General features: G+C 34.2%; 1 protein-coding gene across 1 annotated transcript in view; it reads right to left on the bottom strand.

Annotated features, from left to right (window-relative positions):
- The window catches only part of RTTN (rotatin), a 92,579-nt gene that overhangs the window by 29,485 nt on the left and 39,788 nt on the right, over positions 1 to 23,306 (bottom strand). Inside the window, exons 26-34 of the mRNA XM_086608537.1 lie at positions 22,539 to 22,683; positions 21,311 to 21,465; positions 19,825 to 20,044; positions 18,203 to 18,331; positions 15,771 to 15,878; positions 14,980 to 15,138; positions 13,468 to 13,539; positions 8,814 to 9,006; positions 6,576 to 6,658 (exon numbers count right to left, since the gene is read on the bottom strand). Coding sequence (XP_086464663.1) covers positions 6,576 to 6,658; positions 8,814 to 9,006; positions 13,468 to 13,539; positions 14,980 to 15,138; positions 15,771 to 15,878; positions 18,203 to 18,331; positions 19,825 to 20,044; positions 21,311 to 21,465; positions 22,539 to 22,683 — 1,264 coding nt within the window. The remainder of the gene's footprint in view (positions 1 to 6,575; positions 6,659 to 8,813; positions 9,007 to 13,467; positions 13,540 to 14,979; positions 15,139 to 15,770; positions 15,879 to 18,202; positions 18,332 to 19,824; positions 20,045 to 21,310; positions 21,466 to 22,538; positions 22,684 to 23,306) is intronic.

Here is a 23,306-nt window from a genome sequence, read left to right as displayed (position 1 = left end):
AATAATATGTTTTTGTGCCACAAGAAGACCTGTGACTTGTTTCAGAGTATGGGATAAGCATTTCCTGTCAGGTCACTTATTCACTTCTATTTTTTGTTTTCTGCTGAACAATTCACATCAGATAAATCTTCAAGAGTGTCACTAAATAGAGTAAAGAAAAAAGAATATTGGGGAATCCAATGAAACCCCAAAACAGTCACAGCATGAAGAAGGATGTTATTAAGACTTTTCCTCACAGTGAGCTTTTTACAGAAGACTGAAATATTTCAAAGTTATTGAATATTTCAAACTCAAACTTATTTGACAAGGGTGGAGGGAAAGAAATGAAACATTACTCCTTCCTAGCTATTGTATCCTTGCAGTTAGGTCACTGCTTTCCAGGTTTGGGTTTTACTCATCAGCACTTCGAACTACAGAAACTCTCTACTTAAGTCTTTTCTCATCCCTTGTCTAGCCCCACCTTCCACTCTCCCATCACTTTCAAATATTGTTAGGCTTCTGTCTGTGTATCTTTCTTGAGAATAAAGTCCCTGCATGAGTGAAAGGTTGCTACCTCCATGCTGTAACTCCCTTCTCTCCCCTATTTTCCTCTGGTCTCTCACTACTGCCCATCCTACATTTATTTGGAAAATAAAACTTATGAGGAGCGGCTAAGGGAGATGGGGCTGTTTAGCCTGGAGAAGAGGAGGCTGAGGGGAGACCTGATTACAGCCTACAAATACTTGAGAAGGGATGGTGGGGAGGTAGGGGAAGGGCTCTTTACATTAGTGATGGGTGATAGAACAAGAGGAAATGGGTATAAGCTTAGTCAGGGCAGATTCAGGTTGGATGTTAGGAAGTATTTCTTCTCTAAAAGGGTTGTCAGCCACTGGAATAGGCTGCCCAGGGAGGTGGTTGAGTCCCCATCCCTGGATGTGTTTAAGAAAAGGGTGGATGAACTACTTAGCGATATGGTTTAATGGGGATTAGGGACGGTTGGACTTGATCATCTCTAAGGTCTTTTCCAACCTAGAAATCTATGAAATCCTACAGTCTTGACTCTTTCTCTTTTCCTCACAAAAAGACAGAAGGTTATTGTAACACAGAAGATAAGCTACAGTAAGTTTTGGAGTGCATGTCTGAAACGCAGGATTCACATACAGCTTGCGTCACATAAACACTAGGACATGCTTGGCTAAGTAACTTTCTTGTTAGCAGAATGCAGAACCAAATTATACCAACCAATTGAAATTCAAACTCTGTTTAGGTTGTATAAATAAACCCCATATTTGCCAACTGAAATAGATTATTTAAAGTTTCATGCTTGCTGATTTAAATAATTATTAAAATTCATTATTTATATTAAAGAAAAATCAATCCATCTTGACATGTGGTTAATTCTGCATTTATTCAGCACTATGTTTCAATTCTAAGCATTCTAATAAATGACAAAAAACAATCCTTTTTCTTGACATGTATGAACCCAAAACACAACTTCTAACAGTCCATATAGTTCTTCTGCAACAAGTCCTAAAAGGAATTATAACTATACTAACAGTCATCTTAAAGATATTGTCATGAATTTATATAAACTTTCATATATTAGATATAGTATCTTCTACACTGCACAGCAATTCTTTCTCCATCTTCTAAAACTGTCTAAAGACTTCAGGCAAAGACATAAAAATAAGATCTTAGATATGTTAAAAAAAAAATCAATAGAAGTTTTATATGTTTAGAAAAATATCAGCTTCCTGCACTGATGGAACATTCATTGAAAATTGCTTCACAGTAGGACATGGGTTAAAACCAGAAATTTTCTGCTATCTTAACAGAAAACATACAGTAACACAATGAAGTTGATTCCACAATGCTCTGCCTTCCAGGAAAGAAAAGATATTACTGCTTTTATAAATCCCCTTTGATAAGGATGAACTGGGGGGTCTGGGACAGTGTATCTAGTAAAGGATATTTACTACAGCCACCATATTCTTTCTGGGAGCAATGAAGCGTTCTGCTGCTTAACAGTGAAACGACAGCCTTTGGAAGGGGGTTTAACTGGGGAAAAGAAGGCCTTCTGTGGGGAGGGAGATGATGACTGCAGATGAAAACTATGACAAAAGAATGCGAAAATTGTCTGAGTGGAAACACAGAAGAAACGTAAGAGTTTTGCCATTTATCTACTAGAAATGAATAAAAGGTCTTTTCTTAACCTCTAGTATAAAAATCCCTCTGGCATTGCTTTAATAGGCTTGCAGTGATTTATTCTATTCAGTTCTATTTTCAAAGGTTTAAATCACTTAACTGTATAGCACTCTGGTAACTATGGTTTCAGAAAACAAAGCACACATTTTTATAAAACAGCAAGAAGATTTCATAGCAAAGAATGGCCATGACTTAAAGCTATCTGGGAAATGTCTGTAGATCTTTTAACTTGCACCATTTTTAGCTCAAGTTTCCAAATAACTGCTCATTTTGCTAAGAAGTCCTGGGCACAGAACAGTCCTAGTGTATTTAACCAGTGTGAAGCAAGTATATCCATGCTGATTGGTGTTCTCAATCACCCATACTAAACATGAAACAACATGCTGGTTAAAGTAAGAACCGGGATTTGTTCTCTGTAACAATAACTTGAGTTAATGTTTAAACTATGAATTCTATAAAAGACAAAAATTTTTAATCTTCTCAGATTTGAGTTGTTTGCAGTATCCACATTTCAGTTTACAGAAAAATAAATGTGACAAAAATCTGTAATCCACTGAGATCTTAAAGACTCTAAATACAGTGCATATGAGTTAACAGAGTACAGACAGTCTAGCTCTGCTGCTGTCTTTTACATAACCTTGAACCACTGATTTCATCCTCACATCACTATTCTTTACAAAATGGGCAAAATTGTACTTATAGTCTCTGCAAGACCTCTGACAGACTATTTTATCAGCTAAAGTAAAAAAAAGAAAGATTTCTGTTATTAATGTACTGACTTTTTAATTTTTCTCAATTTTACTTTCTGCAAAGTTTTCCCAAAATTTGTGGATGGGGAAAAAAAAATGATGAAGTCAAAAAATAATTTCGATGCTATATTCACTTAAGGTTACATAAACCCTGTGTGAAATTAGCCTTTGATAGCAGGCAGCTCAATTAAAGTATTGATTACTTGAAATCTGAAAACAGAGAAAACTAAGTGTCTTTTTCGTCAGAACTGTTTTCAAATACAAAAAAAAAAATCCAGCAGACCTTTTCTCTTCACAGGAAAAAATTTCACATAATTCAGTAAAAAGACATTACTTTCATGTCTGCAAAGATCTTCAAGATGTGGCTTACTGAAGAAAAATGCAGTTTCTGCTTCCTAGACTGACATTCATGAAATGAATGGATATGGACATATTTAGAAGTTGTGGTGGGTTTTTTTAAACATTATTAAAATATCAGAGAAGAGCTTCCGATAGAAACAATTCTGCTTGGTTTGACAGCTGGTAACTCTCAATTATTTGTAGCTGTTGTCATATCTGTACCATATAATTCCCTTCAATAAGACCTGCAGGCTCTCTTTCATCTGTGATGGGGAAAGTACTCCATCTAGTGGGCTTGGAATAACTACATCTTTCTGGTACCATCAATGTATAAAAATAAGAGACAAACTTCTACAGATGTTATTTCATAAATGTATTTCTTTTTCTCATATATGAAAAGGGAAAGCTTTGGGTCAAACTGTAGAAATATAAAATTTGAAGTTATATAGGAATAAATTGCAAATGTGTGATTCCAGGACAAGTTTGGGTTTTCAAAAGCATTTCCAAACTTTATTAAATAGATAGACACTTAATAGTCATTAACTGCCCTCTGAAATACAGTTCGTATTTAGCCTCAGTTCCCTACCTCTATCTTTCTTCTCCTAATTAATACTGGCATTGGAACATCAGACCCTTGCGTCTTGCCTTCCAGCTTAGAAACTTATCATCTGTCATGTCAGCACTGGTATTTTTTTAAAGGTAAGAAACTTAGGTAATAAACCCAAAAGTATACAGCTGCTAAAAAGGTCCACAAAGGACAAACGAAAATTAACTGCTATAAATGACAATCAAAATTTTTGTACAAAAATTTCATAGGTATCAGAGGAAGAAGGAAAACAAAACAAAACCTAACTTTGAATAAAACTCTTACATTAGTTTTAAGAGCATTATCTCAGTAAATATGAAGTCTACAAAACCTGGAAGATTGATACAAATGAGTGTATCTTAGTATTACACTCTGCTTTCCACTTTAAATAATTAGTTATCTATTTGCTAAATGGAACTGCAGAGCTCTGCTTTTATGTTAAACTATGATGCTACTTACACTTATAAAAAAAAATACATTAATCTGATCTAGTATATTCAAAATTATTTTTTCGTTTTCGTTTTTTAAGCTACTGAAGCTGAAGCAATTTCATGAAATGAGCTCAACTCTTCATGAGAACTCAAGCACAATTTTAAGTAGATTAGACACTTAACTCTGATAACAATTGTTGAAATTTAACTTTTGCCTCAAGTAACATGAACAAAAACATGGCAGGAGGGTTGGAACTAGATGATCTTTAAAATCCCTTCCAATCCTAACCATTCTATGATTCCATTCTATGAACACAACATTAAATTTGTTCAACTTTTATTCCTGTAAGAAAGTGGCACTCAATTAACTCAGTAAAAAGCAATTTGGAAACAACTGCTTTTAAACAACCTGAGATTCTTACATAAATGTGTTTTTTTAAAGCAGTATTCATGTCAGCATCTACTTCCTGATTTAATGCACTTTCACTTATTTTAGTTTCAAATATTCAAATTTGAATTTGAAATTAATTAAACCCTTAGAACCTATGGGTTTTGGGGGGGTTTTGTTTTGGTTTAGACAAATTAAAATCAAGTTTATAAACAACATTTCTGACAATGAGTAATTTTAGCTTAAGATTAGAGTATACTTTTTCCTCAAATATCAAAAACATGCCAGATAACAGTAACAGTTCTAGATAGCAATACATTTATAATAGTCAAAACAGTAATGAAAAATCATGAAATATTTTGAGATAAAATTTCAATACTGCCTTTTTTATGTTGTCCTTTATCACGATCCACCGTAAAACTGGGCATAACAATTCTAGTGAATAAAATAAGATCGAATCTTGTTGTGCTTAATCAGTCTTTGTCATATCAGCACATCTATTTAATGGAAAAGAAACTTCTCAGCTATGGTATTATGGCTTCCATATTACATTAGATAGTTATTAATGAATCAAACATTTTTGAAGAAATTATATAAAATTCTAAATATGGATTTTAGTGCAACATGTCAGAGTTTTCCTGGAGTTATGGTGCAGCCTTTGAAAAGATATGGTTTTATCAGGTAACTAATGAATGCTATAAAAGCTTCCTCCACAGCCTGATCTGATCATGCAAATCTACTCTGGAACTGGAAGACATATTTCAATTTCTCTTCTTTTGCACTTGCCATCTTAAAAGACAGCACATGTTTACAGACTTTCATTGCAGTAATCACCCTAGCCAGAAATAAATTTTTCAAGCAGCCACCCGCTTTCTTATATTTTTCATGTCCATTTTGGGTCTTAAAAACACTTATGCCACTTTCATATTTAATAAAAGCATTTTCAGAATCCAGAGTTTATTATCATAGAATCATAGAATGTCATAGGCTGGAAGGGACCTCAGAGATCATCTAATCCAACCTCCCTGTCATGGGCAGGGACACCTCTCAACTAGACCAGGCTACTCAAGGCTCTGTCCAACCTGGCCTTGAACACTTCCAGGGAGGGGGCATCCACAATTTCTCTGGGCAATTCATTCCAAAATCTTACTACCCTCGTACTGAAGAATTTCTTCCTAAGATATAATCGAAATCTATTCTCCTTCAACTTAAACCCATTTCCACTTGTCCTATCAGTGGACACTCTTGTAAAAAGTCCCTCCCCAGCCTTCCTGTTGGTTCTCTTCAGGTATTGGAAGGCAGCTATTAGGTCCCTCCGAAGTCTTCTGTTTTCAAGGCTGAACAATCCCAGCTCCTGCAACCTGTCCTTGTAGCAGAGGTGCTCCAGCCCCTGGATCATCTTTGTGGCCCTCCTATGACACAGAGTATATAATTTTAAGCCAATGTATTTATGTAGTTTTGATTGATCCAGTTCTGTAGCTGTGTAGTGTAAATATAGGTTCACTCTGAAAGGACAGTTTGGATAAAAGCAGCAGAAGTGACAACTATAGATGGAGATGACTGCATTTTGTCAATAAACTCAACTACAGAATAATCTCTAGAGAGTATGTCTTGCTTTGAGAAGCTACAGAATTCCGCACTGCCTTATGCATTTAGCTAGTCAAGGTAAGCTATTGTATTTACTTTTGCTTGGGCAAATAACCATAAACATTTTCTTTAGCATATTAAAGCTACTTCAGAGTAAATTTCAATTTAGTTACAGCTTTTTAATTTTCAGTTTAATTTCTGTTTTGTGTTTTGTTGGGGATTTTTTTAGCATTTGCAAGAGTGCTAAATTTCTTCAAAGCATTTAATGAACACTTTTGTATTTAAAATATATAGATCACTCTGCAAGTTACCATAGTTTCAGATGTTGACTGAGAATGTGAAGATTGGCTTTGACTGGATGGAGCCTTCCAAAGGTTAAGAGAATCATCAAAATCTGTAGGAAAAAGAATAAAAATCAAAATCTAACAAAAAAGCTTTCCGTTTCATTACTCCAAGAGCAGCAGAAAGCATAATAAGCTTTTCAAAAGATTGTTTCAGTGAAACAGAAAAGTAGCCAACCACAGTTACCATTCTGAAGATTTCAGAATATAAATTTTTACACATTGTACCCATGAATTTTATCCAGAAAATCCCTTGAGAAAACAGGAATATACATTTTTTTAGTGCAACATAAAATAGTCTGGAAAAAGCTACATAGCTTAAACTGCAGTCGCATAGCCTCTGGTCATTTGAAATAGTTCAGATTTAGTTTTATTTAAATAATAAATTTTGTAATAGTACAAAAGTATTGAGGATACTAGGGTCTCACAGCACAATCTTAATGAACAGATGTCCTTGTCTTCAAAAAACTTCATATTCGCATTTTGAGAGAAGCAGTTTCAAGAGAAGCCATATTCATAAATATAATGAAGGCAGAAATACTTTGTAAAAATCCTTTCGGAACAAAAAGTGCCAAAAATTTTATAGTGGAAACATGTCAATAATAGTTTTTGAGGCTTTCATATAGAGAAGAAAACAACAAAGAATAAAGCACTATATTACACGGATTCTGAGTGCAAAACCCACAAAAGTAGAAATCTTACACACAGCTAATTACTAAACTGAGCTAACTAACTTTATTTTTAACATAACTTTTCAGATGAGTTTTGTTATACTCCTGAAAAATGTGAGGTAAAAACATTGGGAAAAAATGGGTAATAATGGTTTCAGGAAGATAAACCCAAGCAAGATATTCTATTAAGAGATGTCAATGGACCTATTAAAAAGCAGAAACAGGTCATTATAGATAAGCAACACAATTGTGAACATATGAATGAAGGACTTAAAAGCCTTTCAAATACTATAGAGATGGAGAAAAATTGTCCTGGCCTCCCTTTCTTTTTTAAAGAAACAAAAATTTTGATTCTTGTTCCTGAAATATCATAGATGATTCTTCCCCCTTATTTCAAAGCTCCTTGAAAAACATTTTTTTTAACTGTTCACTAAAAAGCTCTACAATCCTGGAGTTTGAGTTGCTCTTAGATATGATACTGCATCAGCTAACAGAACTACCCAGAGGCACAAATCAGAGGACCGTAGGAGGAGTGAAATGTGTTGGATTGAAAGAAATTACACTTACAGATATATAAAGCAGCCACAGAAGAAACTGAGGATTTTTATGGCTGGAATTTTGTATACTGCTGACATACTTCTGATAACTCAGTGAGTTAAGGAACAGAAATATTATTGGTTCAGTTTGTCATAAAGTCAAAACTTGGTAGGGGAAGTAACATTCCTCTTCTGTTCATGCTTCCTTAGAGATCGAAATACAGAAACTTAGGCACACAAAAAAGAAAGATTTCAGAAGGATGAACTTACTAATTTTCCCTCCCTTGAACAGTTTTTACTAATTGAGTTCTCTAAAGAATTTCCTAGCTTTCCAAACTTAAGATCATAATACACCGTTGGACAAGAACGTGAGTTCCCACAATGCATCACAGTAAGACTTAGAAATATCATTCAGAAAATGATCAGTCAATACAAAAGTTAGGTCTGAAATACTCCAAGGGTATGCAGGCTTAAATAAAATTAAAAAAAACCAATCCAATCTGAGTATTACATTTGATCAGTCTATGAATTAAATGATATCTAAATGTCTTAGAATGCAGCTAACTTCAGCATATTAGAGCCCATTCCTACTCATCTATCTTTGAAGTTGAACACATCAAAAAACAGAAGTAGGACTCTTAGAAACAGTCTGTATATTTATTTTTCCTGAACTTTCATTGTACTGGTCTGTCAAAGTCACAACTGTAAAAAATATTTTACCCCAATATTTCACAAGAATATGTATTATAGATGGAAAAGATGTAATTGATTCTGCAACTTTTTAAAGATGTAAGAGCTCAGGGCTTTTTCTGAGACATGTTAAACTAGTGACTTACCTACCTCTTAAATCCTCAGAGCAGTTATTTTGACTTAACAACACATTTAAGTTCCTCGTTTATATATTAGTATTTTAGTAAGAATTATTTTGAGGTAAGTTACTCAAAACTAGAAGTTATTTAAGTAGGTTTAAAATACTACAAGATTACATTAACATCACTTACCAGTTATACCAGCTTTTTCTATGATGAGGTTCTCTTCCTTGTAAGAATTCAAATCAAACATGTAACATCCTAGGTAACAGTGCTGCACCATCTGATTCACATGTTCATAGAATTGGCAGTGATACAAAAGTGCCTTAAGTGCAGGTTTTCCTGTCTGAGAGAGGCCAGATTCTTCATCATGCACACATGGACCCTGAAGACATGAAATTCACAAGCATAATTTCATTAAAGGAATCTTTTACATAAAATAAATTATCAAAAAAAAACGTGAATTAAGCCTAATACTGTTCATATGTGTGTATACACAGCTGGTTTACAGGCTGTAACTAATAGATTCCAAAAATCAAATGTAGATTTTAAGGCTGAGCTAAATCAAAATATTTTACAAAAACTGTCATGATTTAGCAAAATGGAAGTAGCTATTTAGCTTCTGAAAAATTTGTTAACAGCTAAGCTGAAAGCCATGGAAAGCTGTAACTGGGTGGTTTTAAGGCAGTATATGTACCAGGAGACTTCACAATTTTAATTCCTCATTTAATTCTACCTACAGATATCTACTAATGCAAAAGTTTTCTTTAGAAAAAGAGCACACACACTAAGATAAGAGTAAATATCCTGAAAAGGTCATCCTGTTCTGAAGTATACTGCCATTACACTACATCTATCCATGTCAATCTACTAAGATAAAAGATGCATTTAGAAAACAAGACATAAAAAGAACAACGTTATCTTTGAAGAATGGTTTCCAGTTATTTCTTTTTAAATACTGACTTCAGGGAAAACTTTCTAGAGCAGTGGATTTACACCTGAAAAGAAAGACTTCATAGTCTTATTTCAAATACATAGTTTGATTTGACTGCCTTTGCTACAGTATTTCTCCAGTGTTTTCCATGATAACAGAAGAAAACAGGAAGTTTTATTAAGCTACAACATAACCTGTTTTGGAGTGACCATAAAAATTAGAAGTGTTAACTGGCAAAAGAACCCAGACTGATAAAAATTCAAACCAATTACATTCTGCAAGGCAGTTTTAGGAGGCATCTTGCAGTATTTCAGAAAGAAACTAGTTAAAATTATGGAAAGAAAATTCATCAGTGCTAATTAGAAGCTTTCTTTGGCAGTCAGGACCAAGCAGAAGTAGATCAACTGCAAATAAGTAATTTGAAAAGCACTATTTGTCCCCAGGAGGCTCTAGATCTCCCTCAACACCTCCACTTACACTGAATACAAGCTTACTTTCCAAGAAAACAAAACAAAAAAAACCCAGAACAACTAGAAGAAGTAAAACTCTTTTGAGTTACAGGGTCAGTTAAAACCACTGTTTTGGATGGCTACTACTCATTCTTTTTGGTTTCTGTAATATATAAACAAACTATTTTCACTATTTGCCTTTTATGACAATCAGTGGAGAAATGGATATGACAAACAGTTTGAAGAAGATTGTAGTATTTCATGTAAACTGTTTACAATGCATTATAAAAACGTACTCGTACACTGTCAGACTGCATGCTTTGGAAATTTTCTTAAACTTAGTCAAAATTTTACTATCCAGGACTGCCTTTGCCAGTTTATAAAGATTATTGTACAATGGGGGCCCTGAAAGGGTTACTCATCGATTACATTCATAAAGTGCTCTGACTTCAGCAATCTTCATAGAATCATAGAATGGTTAGGGCTGGAAGGGACCTTCAAAGGTCATCTAGTCCAACCCCCCTGCAACAAACAGGGATATCTCCAACTAGATCAGGTTGCTCAGGGCCTCGTCCAACCTGGCCCTGAATGTCTCCAGGGATGGTGCATCCACCACCTCTCTGGGCAATCTGTTCCAGTGTTCTACAACTCTCATGGCAAAAAATTTTTTTCCTAATATCCAATCTGAATCTACCTCCCTCTATTTTAAAACCATTACCCCTTGTCCTATCACAACTGGCCCTCCTGAACAGCCTCTCCCCATCTTTCTTGTAGGCCCCCTTGAGGTACTGGAAGACCGCTATAAGGTCACCCCGGAGCCTCCTCTTCTCCAGGCTGAACAGCCCCAACTCTTTCAGCCTGTCCTCATAGGAAAGGTGCTCCAGCCCTCTTATCATCTTCGTGGCCCTCCTCTGGACCCTCTCCAACTGGTCCATGTCCTTCTTATGTTGGGGGCTCCAGAACTGGACGCAGTACTCCAGGTGAGGTCTCACGAGGGCAGAGTAGAGGGGGAGAATCACCTCTCTCGACCTGCTGGCCACGCTCCTCTTGATGCAGCCCAGGATGCGGTTGGCTTTCTGGGCCGCAAGAGCACATAGCCGGCTCATATTGAGCTTCTCGTCCACCAGTACTCCCAAGTCCTTCTCCTCAGGGCTGCTCTCAATCCATTCACCACCCAGTCTGTATTTGTGCCTGGGATTGCCATGACCCAGATGTAGGACCTTGCATTTGGCCTGGTTGAACTTCATGAGGCTGACACGGGCCCACCTCTCCAGCCTGTCGAGGTCCCTCTGGATGGCATCCCTCCCTTCCAGCGTGTCGACGGCACCACACAGCTTGGTGTCATCGGCGAACTTGCTGAGGGTGCACTCCATGCCACTGTCCACGTCATCAACAAAGATGTTGAAGAGGGCCGGGCCCAACACGGACCCCTGAGGGACGCCACTCGTGACCAGTCTCCACTCGGACATCGAGCCATTGACCACTACTCTCTGAGTAGTGTTACATGTGTTCATGTAACACAGTATGTTGCAGCCTTAGAATACTTTACACAAGTTGACTTTACTCACGTCAAAAAAATTCTTATGCCACTCTATAAAGTAATAGAGCAAAATGAACTATTGTAAAGCAGATCAACTAGGTAACAGCAATACTATAAACATTCTCATGAAGATAGTGGTCTGCAAACTCTATTAACAGCCTTTCCTTTTCCAGCCTTGTTTGCCTAAGGGATAAAATGATAATATTCTCCGTTGGCTATGTTACATTATTCCTGCTGTTCACTCAGATCCACTTAATAGCTCTCCTTTGAACTTGCTTGCGTTAAGGTCAACAGATAAACCATCTTATTGAGTGCAAGGGGAAAAAAAGTAACTCTAAAATATAGAATTTCACCCTAGTGGTATCTTACAATTTTAATTTTTTTTTGTATTTTCAACAGTTTTAATCTATCAGTTATCATAAAGTGTTGTTTGAACAAGCATGAACACTTATTAAGTGATGAGCAATTTCCATTAAATTGCACTTCTTAATAAGAATCACATTGACTCAAAGCTTCTATTAATCGCATTGGAACTCATCCAGAATTCTGCAACTGGATTCAATTTTTGTCACCTCACCACAGTCGTTGAAGTGTTTAAAAAAAGACTAAGCAACTTTTAACAGAGTTTACATTGACAAGCTACAATGGCTGCCTCTTGTATATCCCCTGCTATTATGAATTTAAAGAATTACTATTTATATTGATAAAAAGTAAGCAATAAGCAATAAGGCTGAAACAAGTGCCAGATTCGTAAGATTACTTGAACATTTTCCTTTATGATCAGATGTAAAGGAAAGACATATTGTAAAATGCAGCTCTGCAAGAAATAGCATAATTGATTTTGAGTGCAGCCAAATCATAGGTAACTTATCCTAGTAAAATAGGGGGAATGTCTTCCAGCACTAACTTGATCTTTTGCGGAAAAGAACAGATTAAACAGGATTTGTTGCATCTGCAAATGTCTTCAAAAAAGAACATACACTGTTCTCATATAGATATGATCTCACATACTGGAAGGAGCAAGATAGAACAGGTATTAAGGCCAAAAAAACCTTGAAAAATGGAGAATTAAGATCCAAAGATCTTCGTGTAAAATGAATCAGACTTGCTGAAGGTAACATGAGATGACTGACTCAAAATCAGAACTGGAAAAGTCTCCAGGGGTTCTTATCGCTTTGTATAAATATCTGATGAGAGAAACTAAAAGGAGACAGATTCCTCTCATTGGTATTCAGTGACAGGACAAAAAGCAATGAGCAAAAATTGAAATACTGGAAATTCTATTCAAATTTAAGAAAATCTTTTTCTCTCTGAGGGTAGTCAAACATTAGAAGAGGTTGCCAAGAGAGGTTGTGGAGTCTCCATCCTTGGAGACACTCAAAATCCAACTGCACACAGCCCCGAGCAACCTGCTCTAGTTCACCCTGCTTTGAACAAGGGGTTATGTTTTTAAGAAACATTTAAATTTTCTTAAGTTACAAGCCGCTTCATCTTTCTTTGGAAAGAGTTGTTTCTCATTACTTACATATTTCTTTCAAAACATTTTATAAACATCACATCTCAGAATTTCCTCTTCCTCATACTCTTCAAATCATATTGCATTCTAAGCATGGATAAAATTAATGACGAATTTCTATCCTCAAACATTAATGATATTATGTAAGTAAGCAAGTTTCCTAGAAGCCCAAAGACACTATATTCATGAAATGTAACATATATACAAACTAACTGGTTCCTTTCTTGAGCTTGCTGGAAGTTTGAAAGAAGTTTGTCTATTCACATATTTCTCTTTCTAAAATGTTACATTAGACATGGAATTTTTTTAAGTTTATATTTTATATGTATACTGACATAAGTTTTTATATCAGATAACGTCTCTCTGTGACATTATGACCTTTCTCATCAAATGTAATAGTCACTCACTTGCCAAAGACAATCTTTTACGTCTTCTGTAGGAATTGGAATCACAAGGAGATTTTGTAGAATAAAAGCAGCCTGAAAGAAATGAAAGCATCAATATTGCCATCTAGCCATCACAGTTCAAAAAAACCACATCAGATTGCACAGCACAGTCTAGATATTATTCCATTGCTTTAAATATATGTTGAAACTCAAAGAATTTTCATGTTCATGTTGGAAAAAAAGGATAATTAAAAGGATATAACCTAAAACCTCTCAAACTTCACCTACAATAGATGTCATTAGGGCATAGCACAAGAGAAGGCTGGTAAGAAAAAAAGATGAGGAAGAAATGAAATAGAAATCACTAGGAAACAAATTTATTTTTTTATAAAATATTTTCATCACTGTTCCAGTACAGTCAATCCTGTTGAATGAGCACTACTTAACAAGAAGTACTGGAAAAAAATCCCTGAGCAGGAAAGCCAGGGTAACTGTTTATGACCCTTCACTCTATTGTCTTCATGTGTTGTCTTTTAATTATTATAAAATAATTGGGACAATGTGAAGGACACATTGGGGCAGACACATACATTGCAAATATTTACCTTTCTAAATACATGGCATATGTTTTTTTCTAATTTATATTAGAGACACATCACATGTATATGTGGATGGACTGAAACTTCTTTTTTCATATTTTGTCAATCTTTTGTCAATAATCTGACTCTTACGATACTACTGAAATTATTTGGAAGTTAAATAAAACAATGATGTATATATTCTCAAAAGAATTTTGCTCAAATAAATTCAACATGTTACTTTGAAATATACAATTCCTTGGGCAACAGAGCTGGGAAGAAACTAACCCACTATTTGTCACAGTTGTTATTTCTTAGTCATTGGAAAACAAGAAAAACCCTACAACTACAGTTGATAGTGGAGTGGAATGTGTCCCTGCCCCTAGCAGGAGGGTTGGAACTAGATGATCTTTGAGGTCCTTTCCAACCCTAACCATTCTATGATTCTATGATAGAAAGTTGCAAAAAATGTGTACACAGTTTAAATATAGTATTATACAGTTCTATGTGCTGTTCTACCAGAGTAGAAACTTCCAGTATTCATAAAAAAACCTTAGTGCCTAGGCAAATTGAATTACTTCATGTCTGCAATGAAAAGTTATTCACTATAGGTCAGGTGATGGGTTCATATCAAAGTGTTCATAAATGGAACAAAACTGCCATTAAAATCTGCTAATTTGTTATGCTATAGCAACCTATTTGTCTGCCCGAGTAACCTCAGGAGTTTTTATGCATTCACTTGTATTGTTTAGATAATTTCTGCTTTTATACTAGTCATCAGTATTGTTGCTTCTTGAGTAATTCTAAATAAGAAGCCAAACATTTATTTTAATTGGGTAGTATTTAACTTACAAAGCAGTAGGTGCTGTGCAGTATCAGAGAACAGCTATATAGAATAAAAAATAACAAAGAAAAATCCTTGACAATCTAAGACAGCAGGACACAAGAAACTTACCTCCCTGCGTACCATGCTACATTCAGATTGGTCCAGAAGGATGTTTATCACTGTTCCCCACAGTCCTCCTGAAATGTTCTGGCAACTTTCTGCTAAAGCGATACATCCTATCTCAAGAGATGTAAGAGCTGATCCTATTCCAAGTGCTGTAAATCTGACCTAGTACATACAAGCACAACACAAAGTGATATTTCTCACAGTAATTAGCAATACATTTTTTTAATTATTAAGTTGTATCCACTGAATCTGGAGCTTAAGGGATTCATTTAAAGAGTAACAGCCTCTTCTCCTATATTTCTCTGGCCTTATAATCACAACTATGTGTACATAAAAATGACAGAATTAATAAAATAGATTTTTGAATGCTTAAAAAGTACTAAGATAGTCTTCAATATTCTTCACATTTTACCACTTAAAAATAGTTCACTTCAGCAAACCTATATAATTTAACGGATTTGAATCAAATATATTTGCTTTAAATTTGTAGCTCATTTAAATGTTTCTGCTTTGCAGCTAAGTAACAGCAATCTCAATGAAAACTGCCTACAAATCATGACCATGAGTGACTAAAGAAAGCATAGAAGACAGAGATGTAGGGAAGGATTTCTCAGATGTTGTTTATATAGAAACATTCTCCCTAACTTTATTGTTACTGTTATTTAGGATATAGTCAAAACCATTTTAAATAATGCAAAACAGTACTTCCAATATTAAATAAATTAATGAAACAAAAATTTTGAAAATACTTAAGGGTCACAATAAGATATCAACTTAACACTGCATTAACTAACCTCAGGGTCTCTATCTACCCATAAAGGAACAAGCCATGCCAGACCTAGCTGAGAAGCAACTTGTTCTTCACCGTTATCATAAGGCAATGACCAAAGAGATATCCAATCCTGATCAGAAAACAGAAAATACATCAATAAATTATTTTACAACTCTTTCAATGCCATGTCAGTCTACAAAGAGCCTGAGCTACCAATTACATACTAGAACACTTTACATGCACACAACATTGATATTCCACGAAAAAGACTTTGATTCTGTCTCTATAAACAAGTATTTAACCTGTTGACTTCAATTGCTGCAAAAAATTAAATTTGTGTCATCTTCTTCATAGAACTTGGACAGCAGTGATAAAGAGATTAGATATTTTACTTGAAATACTAGGATAATTATTTCCATTCAAAATTTACTCTTTTTTTTTTTTGCTTATTACTAACATTGTCTTTCTCTCTCATATTACACATGTGCACAAAAATACTAAATAAGAACATGCAATTATTTCTTTGATCGTAATTCATTATTTTTCTTCACATACTTACCATGTGATTAAATAAAATCAAGCAGACTACCATGTACTGCTTAGCTGCAAATTGTATGAAATCATACATGACTTTGCAAATTAATTTCTTTAGGTCAGGCTTAGAAAAAAAAACACCACACCTGCCAAGTGCTCTCTTTAACCACGGCACTGTACAAACAATGCATTAACTTCATAATGAATCCCGATACCTAAAATTTTAGTGTGTGTCTTCTGACCATTTCTGTTCTGTATATTTTTACTCAATAGATGACTGATGTTTCATTTGGAGCAGCGTATTTTGCATGGATCTTCTCAATACACACAATATTTATTAAAAAAAGCACAGTATTTTACAATATTTGAATTTGGGGAGAAAGAGCATTAACATACAAAATAAGATATAAAACATAGGCCAGCAAAGCAAGACCAATGAAACTGTATCACAGCAAACAAACAAAACACTGCAATTCTAGTGCACCATAAGCATATGCTCTATTTCCTACAAACATCTGTAAGTTAATTCTGTCCATCTGTATGAGCTAAAGGATCTTATGTCTGACTTAACAAGGTGGTGGTTCTAACAATGAAGAACAATACTGGTTCATAATACTGCTAATGAATAAAAAAAAAAAACCACTTACTTTAACTAGTTCCAATTTGAAGTCAATAGACTGTATTTTAAGTCAGCACTAATTTATTTAATTTTTTAAATTGTAGTTATCCAGTGTACCTCTTGTATAACAGAGGAAGAAGGCTAACTTTGTATTTGTCTTTCCATAAGATTTGATATTAAATCCCATGATAGTAAACAAGGGCCAGGATTTCCAGTTTCTTTGAGATTATAAGTTATTAGTACAGCCTAGACAGTAACACTGTTGTACACACAGATTATGATTTATAGCCACAAAAAAATGCCACGATCATTATGCTACTATACATATCATTCCATGGGATTGATATATATATAAAAAAAAAAGTCCACTACTTCATCCATGCATTTACAAATCTACTTCTTTGAAGGTTGCAGTCTTTCTGCAGTATACTTGTAACTTTATTAAAGTTTATACTTGTAACTTTATTACAGTCCCCCTGTAACTTTATTAAATGTTGTCAGCACTTAGTATATTGAAGAAGGAGTATAGAACTGAAGAAATTGACATCAAGAAATTGAAATTTGGAGAAGCAGGTATATCCCTATTTCTAGTTACATATGTACTTGATAATATTTAAAGGTTGTCACTTGTGGCTATCACAGATACTAACAAGACTGGATGCTAATTCTCCAGAATGATTACACTAAACTGTTGAATTTGCTTTAACTGCTTGAGGATTAAGGCCATTTTTTCTTAACTCTCAAAAATTTAGTTCTCAAAATACACACACGGACACAAAACAAAGATAAAAATTTTGCTTATAAGTAATGACAGTTCTTTTTATAAGTGAGACTAATTCTTTCATGTTTACATATATACACACGTGAAAGACATGTATGTATAAACGTATGTTAGAAAGCCTGTTATCTACAGTGTTATCTGAAGAAATAATGCTGTTAATAAATTCTTAAATTTATTCATCCTATACAAAATCCTGATTTCTCATTTTTTACAAAATAATTATACCTTATTCTGATAGAAGGCCTTTCTAAATCCACAGAATTTGTTGCAGAATTATTTCAGGTTAGAACTGAATCTTCTGCTTTCTTGTATACTACACTCTACCGTATTCTATTTGCCTAACATTATATACCAAACGAGATTATCTTATATTCTTTTTTTTCATTTTTACTATCTATTGCAATAGAAGACATCTTCCCCTATCACTTAGGAAAATCCATTATTTAACTTTAGGAGTTCAAATATAACTGTACATAGCCCTCAGAAATGACAAGATTAAGGACAACTGTAATGCACTCACCGTATCCTTAGCTTGAGCCATCATTTCATGAGATAAGTGAAGTAAGCAAAGAACTGTGCTTTTCGTAACACCTTTTCCCATGAAGGACATAGCATTTCCTCCCCATTCAACATAAAACGATGAGATAACCTAAGAGTAGGGGTACAAGTTTATGGTAGCTTTACTGTAAGCAGTATAAAGGCTGAGTACAAACTGTCCTACACACTACTAAATCATAATTTAAACTCACAAAAAGATGGCAGATTTTTAGGTGAATTTTAAGAATTTATTTACGAGTCATTCAGTCACATGATAGCTTCCCATATGGTTAAATCCCTGAAGTTCAATGGTTTTTACTCGCTTCTTCAAATGAAGAATGCTGTGGAGCTTAATAAGCACAATATTGAATAGAAACCTGAAAGTTTGTTTTTGAGGGAAATATTCCATTTATTGTACCTATTTTTTATGCTATGTTTGGAATTAAAAACACAGTTTCTTCTCAAAATTCTGTGTTCAAGAAAAGGGGTCATTTATATATTTTATTGTGATTTGAATTGGTTTAAATATATCAGCTTTCTAGATCAAATTCTAATGAACAGAAATAAAGGTCACTAGATCATAACATAAAATAAACTGTCTCTGACCAAATACCTAACCATACATGTCAAAATAAAGAGCATGCCATTTTCAACAGAACATGCCCAAAAATATCTTTTCAAAATCCTAATCCTAAGACTTACACTTCTAGATGTATTTTCCTCCCCAAAGTATGGTGATTTAAGCTTCTTCATTTTTGTTGCTCTTTTTCCTTTCAGTGTCCTGCTCTACAAGAATTCCCTTCAAACCCACTTTCTTCCCTCCTCCCAATAAGATACCTACATTTACTTTCATATTTAGGCCAAACAAAACTGCAGAATTCTTTTGCACAATGATCTTATGTATTATCAGTTAATTTCATTCTGTAACATTTATTATGATTTTGTCCAGTAATAATCTTTCACATGACAACATTCCTTATCTTGGTGCCATTTTTAGTCTAGATTTCAAATTGCAGAACTCATCTAATTAAATAGCTCTAAAATATTTATTTCTACTCAAGAAATCTCAGTAAGTTAAGACCTTCCTCTAAAAGACTATATATATAGTATAATATATTAATATATAATAGATATTAATTTATTATAATTATAATATGCATTATTATATACATGATTCAAAATCAAAAATTAATTAAAACTACTTTAAGACTTTTTCAAGCCTCAACAAATAGATTTTAGTATTTGAAAATAAAAAAAAACTTCTAAATGTATCTACCTTACTGAAGACTTGTAAAAGAAAAGCCAGATCTATGCTTTTCTTACAGTTTCAAGAAGACTGAAGTTTTCAAAAGATGTAATTTTAGGAGGAAAACTGAATTGCCTATCACATCTATGGACTTAGCAAACAAATAAGAACACCAAAAACAAGAATGAAATTTTGGCTTTCCACAGCTGCAGCATCTTGAATTACCTCTTGTTAGCTTTTTACTAAAAGAAAAGTGATGACATTCACTCAGCACATCCTAAAAATTATAGGGTCATTAGTTACACAGTATTTTTACAAGCATTCAAACCAAAAGCTAAGTTATTACATAAGCTGCTTACCTCAAGAAGACCTGTTAAATATTTCTTACAAATTGTGACAGGTTCAACTTCAGCAGAGTAGGTACTCCAGTCTGGAAGTGCAGTAACATGAACCATTCCTCGTAATGTTCTCTCCAGTGAAGGAAGTCCATAAAAATGCGGTGCATCTGTTAGCCTTAAGCATTGTAGCAGCTTCAGAGCCAGCTCAGTTCTGAAAGAGCCAGCAAGTTCCAAGCCCTCTCTGATTTAATCGTAAAAAAACAAAAAAACAAAAAAATCAACTGTTAACATGAAGGTACTGTAATGAATCATTTTACAAGAGGCTAATGCCTTTTTCTTCTTACTACTAGTCTATGAGTCTCAGTATGTCAATTAGTTACTACTGCCTTGTGCAGAGAATAACATGGAATTAAATTTGACATTTCTAGCTTCACCCAGGTTCTGAAAGCATAATATTGCATCTGATTATAACAAGGCTGCTTAATCAAAATAAGACAAATTAGATATAACTCTAATTACTAAGGAGTATGTTAAATAAAGAGCAAGAGGCTGTAGATGATAGATAATATAACAAGAAGAGTTACAAAGCTTAGTAGCTACACTTGTGTTTGTTCCGGTTCAAGAGACAAGTTTAAAAATATTTCCTGCAAAATACCATTAATCTAGAATTCAAATAGATAGAAAGTAGTAGAGTAGAGCATGACGTATCACTAGCAAGGATTTCTATAATCTTCCCTTTTCCAGCTGTCAAAATTTTTAGAAAGTGAATAACTGCATGGGAAGAATGAAGAAGTAAATGCATTTGAAGTATTGAATGCATATGAAGTATATGAATGTATTTGAACAAGTAAATGTACATTTCGAAAGTACCTTTACAAACAGCTATGTTGTGGTACTTAAATAAACATATTATCTTAAGCCGCAATTTTAGTACCTCTTAGAATACACTTGGACAGAGAGATTTAGTGTGGGAAGATGTTATATTAGAAACTTAGAGGAAAAAAAAAACTAAGAGAAATTCGTTTATGTGTTTGCTTGATTAACAGAAAAAAAGTTGGAACTTCATGCTGGAAGTATCTGTCCTAAGCTATCACTAATGTGCACTGATATATTGTATCAGGCTAAAAAGAAGCTCAATGAAAATAAAGTTGATATTTCAAATATTTCAATGTTTTACTTTGCTATAAATACATGCTACAAAATCAAGCAAGTTATCATTTGCTTGTGCAAATTTCCAGCAGTGAAAAAGAATCAGCCCATCTTTTGCCTGCAATCAGTTTATCATTTGCTGAAAAAGTGAGTACATACTCTTCCAAGTTTCCCAGTTAATTTCTCAATTTACTGTGAAAAGGCCTATCTGATCTTCACTTCAAGAGGAGTATATTCCATTTTTACAGTTTAAAATGTTTGAGTCATGAAGTAATTCTATCCAAATTCTGAGATAGAGCAGCAGTAGGTATTATGATACCCCATCAGAAATACATGGGCAAGTCCATTTACACCGTACCTGTCAGTCACTGACATGGAACAAAACAACAATGTGTTAAAAAGGTGAATTAGTTCTTTATCCAGTTTCTGCCTGACAGCAGTCTGTATTTCATCTATTTCATCACGCACTTGGGATTCCGGTCGCACCAGGAGGTCTAAAAGGGATTTTGGCTTCTAAAAGAAAAGAATAAAAATACAGTCACATAACGCATTGATTTAAATCCTATTTTAATACCCACACTAAAGCCACTTTTCTGTTGAGAGCTTGCAAATCGCACACTTTATAAATTGCAAACTCCATGATCATTTTACTAAGAAAGTACCAATTACTTGAATCTACTAAACGTCATAAAAGAATCTACTATTAAGGCCTTTAAAATCTCCTGGCATTAAGCCATGATATAGTGTATTTCGAAGCATGAAAGAAAAGTCCAAGTTATATACAGCAATAAAAACATAGATCACAAAAAAAAGGAAAACACATAGTAGAAATATTAGTTCAAGATGTATCTTGTATGCCTCATTTGCTTGAAAGACTTAAAATCATTTGATATAAAGATTTTCTATTAATATATTGAATGGGCCATACTTATAAAATTTTGCAGGATTCCCATCTACCCGTATAAATTTAAGTACCTGAATTCTGTAAGCAACTGAAATGAAGTCTACTAGCAGTTTTTTCCTCTAAATGTTGAGATGGTATTTTAAAATGGGAAAATAGTGCACACATATTGTACTTAACAAAGGATATCCCTTGGAAGACCAGGAATGATCTTGCACACAAGCAGTACACCCTCACTTTGTGAAGAACAGAACTTTGCAAACCTCTAACACTGCAGCCATTACTTTTATCTTTGCAATTTAACTACTGTTTTTATACAGCAAGATCAAATTATTATATTTTGACAAATACAATGAAAGTTGTTTTATACTGCTTTATGATGTTCATTTCTTATTTGTTTTTATACTCTTCGATTTTACACATCTTAAATGAACATTACTGGATAGAACGGATCTCTCAGTGGAAAGTAGAAATTTGCTCTTGTTCAAAGCTAACTTCCCCAAACACTAAAACTGTAGCACTAACCACAACGTAGCAGACACTAATACCACAAGATCTGCTATTTCTTGCTTTTGTTGAGGGAAGTCTTTTTCCTTGAGGAACTCACCAGAAACAAGCCACCCAACCAGTTCATAATTACATAACTTCTTACAATCTACAGCTAACTTCTTAGGTATATTCTTACATTTTTAAGCAATGATTTCAGGATCCACTTCAGATGGTCTGACTCTGAACTTGATCTCTGCTCTCTAAGCAACCTGTTTAAAAATCTTAAGACATCTACTAAAAGCTTCTCATCCTCCACAGAAGCTGGAAGCACTTGCAGAAATCTACAATGTAAACAAAAATATTTACTTTCATACTTGTAGCACATTAAGAGGGAGTTTAAGATCTCAGTCTAATAGGACTGAAGTCACCTGCAAATGTGGAATTTATATATAAAGTATGTATAATGTATATCTACATATACTGCATATGGAATTATATTATGTTATAGATATATTAAGTTACATATATTTAAATACTTTTACACAAAATTACTCACTAATTTCTACTTGTATACTGTTATAGATTTATTGTATATTATTACAACATAAAATTGTTATGTATATTAAAAAGCATATATGCATACAGTAAAAGGTAAAAAAATCTGAACAGGGCCATGGACAGGAAAGAGAAAAGGTAACGAGCTATCAAATACTAGCAATTAATAATAATAGCAAAGCCTACCTACGCATTTTAAATAATATTTATTTTTAATACAGCATTCTTACTTTTTGCTGGTTTTGTGTATGTAAAGTACAGAATCACATAAGGTTGAAAAGGACCTCTGGAATTCACCTGGTCCAAGCTCCCTGCTCGTGCAGGGGCACTTGAAGCCAGTTGCTCAGGACCATGTCCAGTTCGCTTTTGAATATCTCCAAGGACAGAGACTCCACAGTCTCTTGGGGCA

The sequence above is a fragment of the Tauraco erythrolophus genome, chromosome 3 (assembly GCF_009769465.1).
Source record: "Tauraco erythrolophus isolate bTauEry1 chromosome 3, bTauEry1.pri, whole genome shotgun sequence".
NCBI lineage: Eukaryota > Metazoa > Chordata > Aves > Musophagiformes > Musophagidae > Tauraco > Tauraco erythrolophus.
Note: the sequence above shows the minus strand (reverse complement) of the source record. Positions and strands in the feature narration are given on the sequence as shown.